The 12,788-nt window shown below is 39.2% G+C and overlaps 1 protein-coding gene across 1 annotated transcript in view; it reads right to left on the reverse strand.

The window, feature by feature from the left end:
- SMIM14 (small integral membrane protein 14) overlaps window positions 1-10,748 on the reverse strand; it is a 23,735-nt gene extending 12,987 nt beyond the window's left edge. The window contains 1 exon segment of the mRNA XM_008938870.1: window positions 10,643-10,748. Within this exon segment, the coding sequence (XP_008937118.1) occupies window positions 10,643-10,717 (75 nt within the window). The 5' untranslated portion in view covers window positions 10,718-10,748.
- Window positions 10,749-12,788: the final 2,040 nt, after the last annotated feature.

A 12,788-nucleotide genomic window follows, 5' to 3' on the forward strand; every position in this document is an offset into this window, starting at 1 on the left:
CCCATAATTCTCAAATTTTTCATTGCAAAAAGAGCACATTTCAAATACCTCCCAGTTCCAACTAGAAATAGCTCTTTCATTTTTTTTTCTTCTTCAAAAGACACAGCTTTTAACTCCAGTTGACACTAACACAACAGTGTTTAGATCCTGCTCCTTTGACACTTTATATATATAAAGTACAGTTTTAACATGCCACCTTGTGGATCAACAGCATGTACCCATCAAGCACACCTGAAACCTGACCGTGTCCTGCTGCCACTCTCACAACAGGTGCCATGTTCCAATAGGCATCTGCACAGTTTTCATGTGAACTGCTCCACAAAATTACTGAAGCTCAAGTGAAAGAGTAGGCCCAGTGAAACTGCTTCACTGGCTAAACAGAGAACTTGTTTTTCCAATAGTGACCTCAGCCACCAGGTCATTTCAGTCTTCCTACGAAAGAAGTTAAGCTACTTTGCATTTACCACTCATCACAGATAGCTACTGTGGAGAAGGAAATTCAGACTTCTGCCTGCCTTCACAGTAACTCATTCTTCTGCCAATTCCCTTGCTTCCTCTTCAGAGGAGCTCTCTGAAACTTTTCAGATGAGTTTTCAGAATTTGCTACCCCAGAGGTCAACAGTCCCACAAACCCTGGGGCTGGTCCTGCAATATCTGCTCAGAGAAATTTTTAATTGAAGTTAATAGCATCTTCCCTGGAAAAAAAAAAGATAGAGTTCCTATCTAGTACAGACACTTTTTCTTCTTAAGAGTTAGGTATGTTATTTAAGAGTTAAAAATGAAAAAAAAGACAAAGTATACAAATATCAGGAAGGTATCAATGATCAGACAGCTCAACTGTTTGTCATTTTTCAGAAGAAATAATGGCATAATCCCCGTCCAAAGGCACTTTCCAAGCCCAGGAATGGTGTAAGAAAGAGGTAACAAAACAGGAACAACAGGACTAGTGTCAGGAACACAGTGCAATAACCAATGAAGTCTACTGTGAATGGCAGATGAGATGAAAGTAAATTATTCACATAGGGATAATTAAAATAATTGTCTTTTAGAGTAATTTTTGAGACAGTACGGAGCAGAAATATGGCCTTAGAAAAGACATGAATGAAAAAATAGCAGGTTCATGAGTCAGGTCAGGAAAAGACCCAAGTACAAAAAATCGTGATGGAAGAAAGCCCAGAGAGATGTGTGAAAGAAACAGATAAGTTGGGTACAAAGATAAGAGAGCAGAAAATGATAACAGTGGTAATGAAAAGAAAAGGATAGATAAGCAGGAAAGCAAGGACAAATAACTAACTTGATATCATCATTCATCCCATGAATAAAAGTAAATTTCCAATGGAATCATAAAGACCGTTGATAGAAAATTCTATGTGATAACAAGGGCAAAATATTATCCCTTGTGAAAATACGTCTTTGCAATTTAGACCAGTTGTAAGCTCTGCTTTTTCTCTCCAATGATGCCAAAGATGACAACACCATGGCATACTCCTGATTGTGTTCTCATGCTTCTCATGAAATCACTGTTTAAGCTTTGTTGGCAGCCACATCTGTTCTGTCTGAAGTATATTTACAGCTTAGTAAACAACATGATAAATAAATTGCCGTGGTAGGGTATGCCAGTCTTGAATACAAGCCAGGTTAGGCTGCAGAGTGAATTGCAGCATTATCCATAGAGTTTGGATTTAAAGATGCAAAAGACACCTACATGCATTATTTTGCTGTAAGCTGGCCAAGGGAAATAAGAGAGAAATAAGGGGGAAAGAAGGGCACACTGATAGAACTAAATTGTCTCTAAAACTACATTAGCATCTCTTACAGGAACAAGCAAGGAAAAAGCACACACTGCCTTCCCTACTCCTACATTTTCTATGAGCATATGCAGAATTCAAGTAAAATAAATTATTATTCATAAAAGGACAGAATAACAGTCTGCAATGAAAATACAGAGTTTGGTCCTGTGAGGTGACAAGTAATTTTCTCTCCCACAGTAAATGAGAAGGATGGTTGGGACCTTTCAGGATAATATTGCTAGATTACAAACTAACTGTTAAGACCCAGAAACATCAGCCCGTTATGACAGAGGGAGAACATTAACTTTCATACTGGAAGACATGAAATTTTATGGAGGAAGAAAGAAGGAGCAGATAAACAGGTCAGAGGGACAACTTGCAAACAAGAGCTCTGATTTAGACAACAACACATTCTCCCTTTTGTTTTCTCATTTCTCTTGGGATGGCTGTTTCACTTCACTGTCATATAGATCCTCCTTTCCCACGCTTTCCTACAACTGCATGCCTTTTATTGGTACTTCATTTTATAATTTTGCTGGACTTGAGGACCTGGGATATTGCTGGCATCACACTTTTAGTGAATACACAGCAGAATGGATTAACACAACAGGGAGAGGCAGGGAAAAGAAGACCCATCAGGATCATTACAAGGAGCTCACAGCACTTCTGATTATGTGAAATAGTAGACAACAAAGGGATGAGGTCGAATATTACACAGTATTGCTACAGAAGCATCTGAAAACATTCATGAATGACATACAACTGCATACACAGATCTCCCAAGAGGGTGTTAGCAAACTTGCATCTAAAATACAAAACCGGAATTGTTGTGGGGTTTTTGACAAAACAGTTGCGTATCTTCTACAAAATCATGTATATTAGCAAATGAAAAGGGTACTCCCACGTAGACAGCCTTGAAGAAAAAGCTTAGAACTAGGAGTTCCAACAGATAAGTACATATTGCTCTAAGTGTGGATTATATCCATGCGTGGCCTGAGAGAAAAAGCAAAATTTTCTCCTTTTTCCTCAGAGATGGCTACAACACAGCTCTCATCATCAGGCACAGTCTAGTCATTCATAACACAGATTACAGCCATTAATTGCTTCTGGAATATCATGCTGACAGAAATTTCAGTGCATAATTTTCTACACCGCTTGCAATACTGTCACACTATGCATGCTTTGAAACAGTCACGAGGTGTGACTGAGATTTTTTATATACAGAGATTTATACATATATTTATTTTATACATGCTGGTTAAGAAGCAGCAGCTTCCAGTATACTACAAACCTCAGGAATGGGAAATGCAAAGAATGACAGGCACCTTTAACTTTCAGTTAAGATCTGATACCTAACCCCTTATAGGAAAAAAAGTTCTCCATGAGACATAGATGCAAGTGGACACCATTTTTCATGGCTTTTTTTTTTTTTATCATTTACTTACCTGTCTAGAAAATAGTCTCTATTTATACTGCTTGATCTAGAACTAGTTTCTAGGTTAAAGACCATTAGTGCATGAATTCTGTGATACAGTTTCAGGACCTTAGCCAGTGTGACATGAGCACCTAGAGTTCCCAATGAAGGCGAGGAAATGGAAGTCAGTGGAGCAAAAGCACTCAGGAACAGGCTCACACCCTGCCACTCCAACCTTGTGCTTTATCTTTTTGGTCCAGTGCCTTAAGAGATGCATCAAGTCTTTTCCCCTGCATCTCTGAAGGATGGTAACTTCTTTGTCCTAATGAGCAACCTATGGTTCAGCTGTTGGGAAAGGTCCTTTTGGAATTACCTTCAACACCAAGAAATGGGCAACTGAAGGCACAAGTCTGGAAATAAAGGGACAAGTGAGAGCAAAATGCAATTTCCTGCTCTTGGAGTGGTTGGCTAAGAAGAGCTATAAACTAGAAGCAGTAGCAAATGCTATTAAAAAAACACCTATGTAATTAAAAAGCAAATGCTATGGATCATGTGTTAAGAAGTCTCCAGAGCAACCTCCGTATTTAGAAAGTCATTTTAAATTATCACAGATGTATTCACTGTAGTTCTGTTGTGCTTTCAGTAGAAGGCCACACCAGTGAGGTAACTCACTTTTGCTGGTTGCCTGAGGGACTTTTTAAGTCGGGCTTGGCTGTGCTGATATCTTGAGAGGTTTTCAACCATTTGCAGCACACAACATAGAACTATTTTAGTCATCTCTGTTTATTCTGTGCTGTTTGCACAAAGTTTCCGCCAGCCAAGATTCATGGCTATGCTGGATACTATTTCAGACTATGCCAGTTTATAACAGCAGGACTCTAAAATGACCTGGCCAGGAGAACAATGCAGAAACTTAGTTGACAAACGAGTGCTTGAACCCATTGTGTTGAAATAGTTCGAGAATTTGCAACTTTTGATATAAAAATCTAGTGTCACCTCAAAATACAAGAAAGGTTAAAATAAAGAATTATTTGCTTTGTATTCCCCAGAGTTTTTGAGACATTCAAGTCTTCTGATATAGCAACATTACTAGACATGGACCATTACTTTGCAATTAGCTACAGAAGAACAAAACACAAAGTTGTAATTCCCACAGAAGTTTGTAAGACCATCAAATCTCTACAGTAGAACTGCTGGCAGTTCATCAAAATGGGTCCTTTTGTATTACAAAATTAGAAATTAATTGAGTTAAAGAATATATTGCTTATTTTTGCAGAAACTAACGTGAGAATTCTGAAGTCACAGTTTCTGTAAAGCAATTAATACTGTATCAGAAGGGGGAAAAAAAAAGGACATTTACAACATATAAAGTTGTGTGTTACTGGCTTGCTTTGACATTTCAGGCCACTCTAAGTAGTCATACGCAGGTCTCAGACTTCATGGAAGATGCTCTATGTGTGATTATTCCCTGCCACCACATACACTCTGTTCTCATTCTAGTTTTCAGACTTGAACTGAGCCTTGGGCTAAGATACTACCATGGATCAGCTGCACGCTTGCTCAGAGGGCATCAAAGTCCGGAGGAGTAACAGAGTGCAAGCAGATATTTAGTTTACAAAAGAAGAGAAAAAAAGGGAAATAAAAATGTTATTCTTTTCCACAACTAAGACAGGAACCACTTTCACTGGCTATCACAGAATGTCCTTCACTGTGACTCTTCTGAAGAACTGATCCCTTGTCTGACAGTGTCATTGTCCCTGCCCCCTTAAAGTGTTTGATGAGATTTTTTGTTCTTCACTCTTGAACTTTGGCTCTTCTTGTCAAAATAAGTTTTGCAGATGGAGGAGACTGAACAGTCACACAAGCTAACAGACCTGTCATTGTCTTTTACAACTCTTGTGTATCCAGAGAGGATGGAAAGTCTTGTGGTATTTTTCTTTTATGCTCACTTCCCCTCATGGAAGTTCCCAATTATCTGCTATATGCATAGAGTAAATAGTGAGCCCAACATACAACAAGCAAATTGTGGCACAACACCAGATCATAATAGATGTTGCCATGGGTATTACACACTAGAAATTATATTTATGAAGTCACAGCCAAAGACTTTAGGTTTCCATTGTTTCCTAGTAATATTTTGAAATCATAATATTTGCTTATTATTTACAATGGCTATACTACAGAAGTTTACCATGCACAAAATTTTTGTATTTGGACACCAAGGAGAACTCTGAAAAATCCACTTCAGGAAAATGATAGAATATTGAGCATATAAGAATTCAGTGCCACTTAAGTATGTATATGTAAGTCCTAAGAACTGTAGGTATGAACATCTCCTCCCAGTTTATCTAACAAGCAGCAAAAAATCTTTTAAAAATATCATATGCATTAGAGATATACAGCCCACTGTCTAGAAAATCTTCATGGTATTATGAATTATGAAGAAAAAAATCCAATAAACTGAAGTCTTGCTTAGTCAAGCAAAAAGAAAAGACAGAAGAAATAAGCCAGTCGTGTAGCTTAATAAAAGTTAGGCTTTTTAAAAACAAGCAACCTTCTTGTCTGTAGTTTTCTATGGTGTTGCTAATAGCAGACAGGAAGAAGAGTTCAAATGACAGCTTCTTTTTTCATTGTATAAGCATTAATTGTAACAACAAGATGAGCTGTAGTGTGCATTTCATATAGAGATTTAAACTACAAGCCATATTTAAAAAATAGTGTATTCATCCACAAAATGTACTTTGAATGCCAAATACATTTTCTTAGAATTTCACAGTAAATACATGAATAAAGTCAGAAATGAAAATTCACATGTTGGGAATTAAAATAAGAACTTCAGATTTTAGAGTCGGACTTTTTGACCTCCTGACCTTGGCATAGCAGTATCATTCAAATTTCCCATACTGCTAACTCTAACAGAAATCCTGTGTATTTTAATATGTATTTTTAACTCTACATGTTAACAGAAATAACTGAATACATCATGCTTTCATTAGCAGGAGCCTTAATTCTTATCAGTTTTGTTCTGTAAAGTATAAAGTAATTTTTACAGACTGATTTGTTTAACTCCTACAGTTTAAATAACTTTAAGCAAGTTATGACTAGTCTACATCAATCATTGTTTTTTTGCACAATGTCATTACTAGACTGAAGAATCCTAAAAGTACATCTCTTATAATGACAATGTTTTCTGTGAAATTTAACTCTGAACTTCTGGATTTACAGTGTCTGGAGAGCACCTTGTTATGCCATTGGTTCCAAAGTCCTGTCAAGTATTCCCAGCTATAACACCACTCAGTTGTGCTCTGGTGTGCTTTGTATCAACCTAGGTTAAAAAGGAACAATGCTTAAGACTGTACAGGCTTACCCAGGCTATTCTGGGTATACAGCACATTGTGCAGTCTTACAGGCTGAACCACAGCCTGCCTAGCTTTCTTGTATCAAAAAGATTTGGAGTGAAGGTTTTGATGATCCAACTTTTAGAGGTAGTGGGCACCCAGTCTCCACTGAGACATGTAGGGTTCAGCAACTTTGAGAACCTATGTACGTCCAAGGGTTCCTTTTAAAACAAAGAGTAAAATTCCTGTTTGCTTATGTTGTGTAAGACTGAGTGACAGAACAGCAGCTTAGAAAGCAAGCTCTTACTGAAGCATAAAAGTTACAGAAGCAATAATGAAGGTTTAGCAAGTCTCCTGCTAAAATCATGCAACAGGTTACTTGAGGATAGTCTGGCTGCTGACTGAGACTTTTGAGACACTTTCTTTCTAGATTCTGCTGAATTATCCCAGCTAGTGATTTGCTCTTATAAATATTTAGAAGCATCTGGTTTGCTTTTTAGGGTAGATGAAATCTGGCATTTTCCTTTACTTCTCACAGTTTCAAGTGCTAATTGGTATGATCTTTTTTGAAAGTTGGACACTGAGCAATAAACTCCCTGCAACTCCAGAGGAACACTGTTAGACGGGACTTGGTGACTGCCCAAGAGTGTGCATCTATGATGTGCTCGGTTTCTGTTCACGATGCGGGAACTGCTGTGCTCCCAGATGATCCACCTGTGCCTACCTTACACTTCACGGAGCAGCCTGGGAACAAAATCTCACAGACCTTTGTGGCACTTCTTCTGACTCACCTATATCATTCATATCTAGAATCTTCTAGCTGCAAAATAAACAGAACTGGGTGACTGGTGCCATTACCTGTGATTATCTTCTAGGAAAAAAGGAAAAGATAACAAACGCTGAATGAGGGGTAAAAGTCTGAACCATAGTGGTTCAGATTTGCACCTGACAAGCCTCTAAGGAAAGGGCAGACAACATGCATCCTCCTTTCTCCCTCTCAGCTTCCTGAAGCTTTGTCTTGGGGCTTCCTTTGTCACCACTTTAGCATATGTCGAGAAGCCTCCAGGCCTAGAATCAACAGAACTGTGGGATATGGCAAAAATGCCACGTTAAGGACAAGAAGAAAATCCTTCTTAGGAAAGAACACGTATTCAAGTGTTCCTGATCTTGAAACTGTGCCTCTGACTGGGAAGCATGAGCTAGGATAGCTGGGCCTTGATGTAAAGGCTCCACAGAAGATGCAACTGTTCTCCACAGAAGCCTCAATTTTCTACACCCTTGTGCCAACAGCATTGACCTTTAAATAGTGAAGTAGACTGAAGGGTGCAATTACACTGCTATATTCAGCACTTTAAACCCATATCTGGAACACTGCACCCAGTCCCAAGCTCCCCCCCGCAAGACAGATCTACAGAAAGAAGTGAATTCGGCAGGGGGTCACCAGGGGCTGGAGCACTTGGCCTGTAAGGAGAGGCTGAGGGAGCTGAGCTTGTTCAGCACAAAGAAGAGATGGCTTTGGGTGGATCTAACAGCAGCTCCCCAGTATTACAAGGAGGTTATTGAGAGGATAGAGACGGGCTCTTCACAGTGCTGTAAGGCAGAGGGTACAATTCAACTAAAAGAGCAGATACAAAAATTCTTTACCACAAGAACTGTCAAACATTGGAGCAGGCTGCCCCAAGAGGCTGTGGAATTGCTATCCTTGAAGGTTTACAAGACTTAGCTGGAATAAAAACCCTGAATAACCCAGTCTGAATTCACTATTGATCCTGCTTAGAGCAGGAGGTTGGCCTAGATAACCTCCTGAATCCATTCCACCCTGAACAACTCTGGTAACACCAACAAATGGGCACAGATCCTTTTCACTTCTTGCACCTCCATCCTTCAAACAAGCCTGTTGCTTGTTCAATAAATGAGTCAATCTCTACTGAATTTTGTGTATCAAGAGAGCACTGGCTGCACTACGCTTGGTAACTACCAAAGGGAAAGGTATCAGGCCCATACAGCAGATGGAATTGGCTATGCAGACATGCTCTATTTTCCTGGTGTCATTTTGGACTTTGGTGCAGAAGACACTACATGGATCTGGGCTATTTGTTAACTCCAGCTTTGATTATTAGCCCAAGGATCTCGTGGTCTGGGAGACTACAAGCACTTGTCATTTCCTCTTGCCAGGGATGGTTTTTCCTTCTGCTGCAGCCACCAACATAGCCCTCCCACTAAGACAGCCTAGTCTAGGGTATTTTGGCTCCCAGTGTGGCCTGTGTGTTTTTGAGGAGGCATTCTGAGTGCACCCTCCCAGGGATGCAATGTGACAACACAATGGCAAAGGTTTTGCAGTGCTGCATTATGGACACGCATGGTGAACCCTGCTTACTCTGAGGAGAGTAATTCTAGAAAGTGGGCTCAGCCAAGCTCCTCAAGAGCACACACAGGTACAGCATCTGCCTAGCTGTAGGTTCTTTCCCTGACACTCCAGATAAGGTACTGTAATAAAGCACTCCAAGGCCAATGAAGTGTGGCCACTCAGGATTTTATGTTCAGGGTGAAGCAGGGCTACACGAGTGCAACCCATACATATGCAAGAATGAGCTATACATACTTCTTGCAAAGTGCTGCTTTAAAGCAAGTTTGTTGTTCTGTGGATGTATGGATGTGGAAGTGATTTTATTTTAAGGGCAAGCATACAAATGCTTCCTCATTCCCAGACATACATTCTTTGGGGACTTACACATTACCCCTACTCTTATCATAGGCTAGTGGATGCCACACTTTCCTGATAACCTTCTAAAATACTGATGAGAAACCTTTTGAAAAAGGGCCTGATCCTAGGGAAGATGCTCATGCTCTTCACACACACTGCCTTGAGGTGCTCATGTACTTAGTAACTTAAAAGGACACTAATTTAGGCTCTAAGAAAGAAAATGTGATAAAAATAAATTTATTAAAGTCAACAAAGGGAAGTACATCAAATGAAGGTGATGTGCAATATGATCTTAAAAAACCAGTTTAACCAAATTAATGTTGTAACAGTTCAAAATTTAGTCCTATTTTAAAAAATATATACTTTTAAGTAGAAAAAATTTAGTACTTTGTAGCTTTTTCTTCAATGGACAGTGAACTAAGTTCCATACAGAAGCAAAGAATCATTGCTATTTTACAGGTCACACTTACAGCAACGTAAAATACCTTGCTTGCAGTTGCTCAACCATATCAATGACATAGCAAGAGAGAGAAGCCGAAATTCAAAAATCACTGGATTCTCAACTTCAGAATTTTTTTAAGGTTAGTTTTACAAATGTAGACATTGTTATCTGCCCATGAGTGAGTGGATCTGCATATGTGTGTTATCAGCTTGAACTCAAAGAGTTTGCAGGTGTTGTGGTTTGAGGCTTGGAATGGGGGTGTGACCTTCCAGCAACTGGGAGGACCCCGGGTGGGGGTGAAACCATTGTATTCCCTCCCCTTCCCACACACACTCTGATAAGAGGTAGGAAGTGGGTGCTAACTGCACTCCTGCCCTGCAGCTCCGAGGTCGAGGTGTGCTTTGCTCCGTGGGACCTTGCAACTATTTCTGAGGGTTTTGTATATTTTGTTTATTTTTGTATTTCCCCTAATCTTTGTATATATTTTTTTCTTACCTCCCTTTTTCGTTTTCTGTTTCTTGTTAAACAATATACTTCATTTTTTTTTCATTTAACTCCCAATAGTTTTTTTTTTTCAAAGTCTCTCTCTCTCTCTGAGGAGAGGGGAGGTGAGTACATAGTTCTGTTCCATGTGGGTCCTGCCCTGAACCCCTTTTTACACAGAACCAGAACAGCAGGGTAGTTTCTTTAGTTTTAGGCAGGCTGAAAAAGGGTCACAAAGAAACATTTGAAAAGAAACACTATCAATGCTTTCAAAATGCATCCCTGAGAAAGAAACAGAAAGCTATCATTTGTACTAAGTATTCAAAAGCTCATCAGAAAGTCAGATAGACAGATCCTAACTGTCCACGCAACTGAATACTCAGAATCAAAAGCATCAGTAACTGCAAATCTGCAAGAGCTGAAGCAATGCCTGAATAGCCACCCTTCCAAATATTCTCACATTATCCTTACCAGGTTAATCAGTCTTCTCATTGCATGTTCATGCGAGCAAATGCATTCACAAGGATCAAATCCACCTTCTGCCATGGTTATCTGGATAAACCTGAACTTGTCTGTGAAAACCTAAGAAGAATAAGAATAAAATGACAATGAACTCTTTTTCAGCTGACCTTATTTTTCAGAGACTCACACATCAAGTTTCAGTTCATTTAATACCAGGGTGAAAAAGCAAAACAAAGCAGGATAATCCTATTATTCCTTTGGCAGCATGAATGAAGAAGTCTGGTATGTGCAATTACATTTTGATGTTGCTGAAAGCAGTGTCTCACACAGGCTTCCTTAGAGAGACAAATAATTTTTTTGCAAGAATGTGTGTGTCTCTCCTGGGTCTTCCCACATACCATGGTGAAATACATCTTAACAAATAAGAACCACAAAGATTAAATGCTGATCTGTCATGTGCATGGTGGGACTCTTAAGTATATGAATATAATTTGAAAAGTCAGGGAAACTTATGCTCCTAAACCCTAAAAAAACTGTTGGCATTCTCCCTCTGGATCAATGTACAGGAAAATAATTTTAAAGCCAGTAAGTTCTTTGCTAAAGGGAGAAACAATCATCTTTCTTGAGTAATGAAAGCAAGCAGCAGGGGTGCAAAAGTGGATGTACTTGGAAACACTTTAAACAATAGAGCTACAGACACTAATTTTAGATCAGAGAAGTAGGCCATTCATTTAGTAATACAGAAAGTTCACAGAAGCTGTAAGGGACATGGTGGGAATCAATTCTAGGCTATTCACCTGCTACAACCACTTACACCAGACAGGAGAAGCACATACAAGCATATCTTTACTATTTACCAATGGCTTTCTCAGTGACTTAACAGACGGTCAAAACAGGTAGCAAGGCACTTCTACCATTGTGGTAGAATCTTCTTCCAAATCAGGGCTTGATTTCTCTTGAAGAAGGACTCTTACGATGCATTAGATCAGTCCTGCATAATGATACTTACAAAATTATGTTGTTAGCTTGGCATCAACGAAGCTGGATTCAGATTGTTTGTGTTGCATGCACTAGGGCCCTCATGTGACATGACTGCCAAGCTTAACAAATGCAGTAACATAGACCAGATACGACCTCTCCATTTCCTAGAACCAGCAGTTCATGAAGGTGCCAGCCATTTGGTAAGGGTGTGCTGAATCAACAGACATGCTCTGCAGTCATCACCAATGAAAACTTACAGCCTTGATCACAAATAAGCTTTTTAATGTTTTGACCTCACTAGGAGAGAGAGGAACAATCCATATAGCTAAGGATATCTTCATTCAACAGAACGTATCACCACAATAACTTGTCCCTCTTGAGGAAAGAAAGAAGAAAAAAGAAAATGCAATTCAGAAGTCCTTCCTCTGTCAATGTCTACCACTCTTCTATATTGCCCTCTATCGTGGTAGAGAGAGCCAGTGAGTAAAAGAAGGTAAGAGGTATCTGTATCTTTATTATGGAGTTTGAACATCAGTGCTGTTCATGTGCTATGGTCTCTACTTTTTAAAAAGAATACTGAAAAGTGAAAATGAGGGGAAAAAAAAATATTGAGGAGACGGAGGAAAGGCTTTTTGCCTAGATGCTAAGAAAGAGTAATCTGGAAATGCAGTGAGAAGACTGAGATGACTTCATTATGTAGTGCACATGGACCTTCGCACAGAAAAATAAACCTGAGTATTGAGAAGTTCCTCAGTGAAGAAGCAATCAAGAACTGGAAGCTGTAATCAACCAAAATCAAAAGAGAAGCAAGGCATAATTTTTACCATTACAGTCACTAACCAGTGCAAAAAAACTGCCAAAGATTTCTTATTTCTCAATGCATTCAGATGTCCTTCAGCCAAATAAAGACGCATCCAAGGTTAGATATAATGTTCTCCAATATACAGGAGATCACAGCAGATGATCTAGTGACTCCTTTTGAGAGTTAATTATAAAGCTACTATACTAACTTGAGTAATATTATCTCAGAATCAGTAGAACCGCACGACAGCAATAGAAGATTAACTACACAGTCTCCCTGGATGATATGCCATGTCAACCAAAATAGCCTTTCTAAAACTGTCTTAGCACGAGGAACAGGTAAAAGCACCAACTGTTAAATAGAACAGAATGG

This window comes from Merops nubicus, unplaced genomic scaffold (assembly GCF_000691845.1).
Source record: "Merops nubicus isolate BGI_N331 unplaced genomic scaffold, ASM69184v1 scaffold27164, whole genome shotgun sequence".
Taxonomy (NCBI): domain Eukaryota; kingdom Metazoa; phylum Chordata; class Aves; order Coraciiformes; family Meropidae; genus Merops; species Merops nubicus.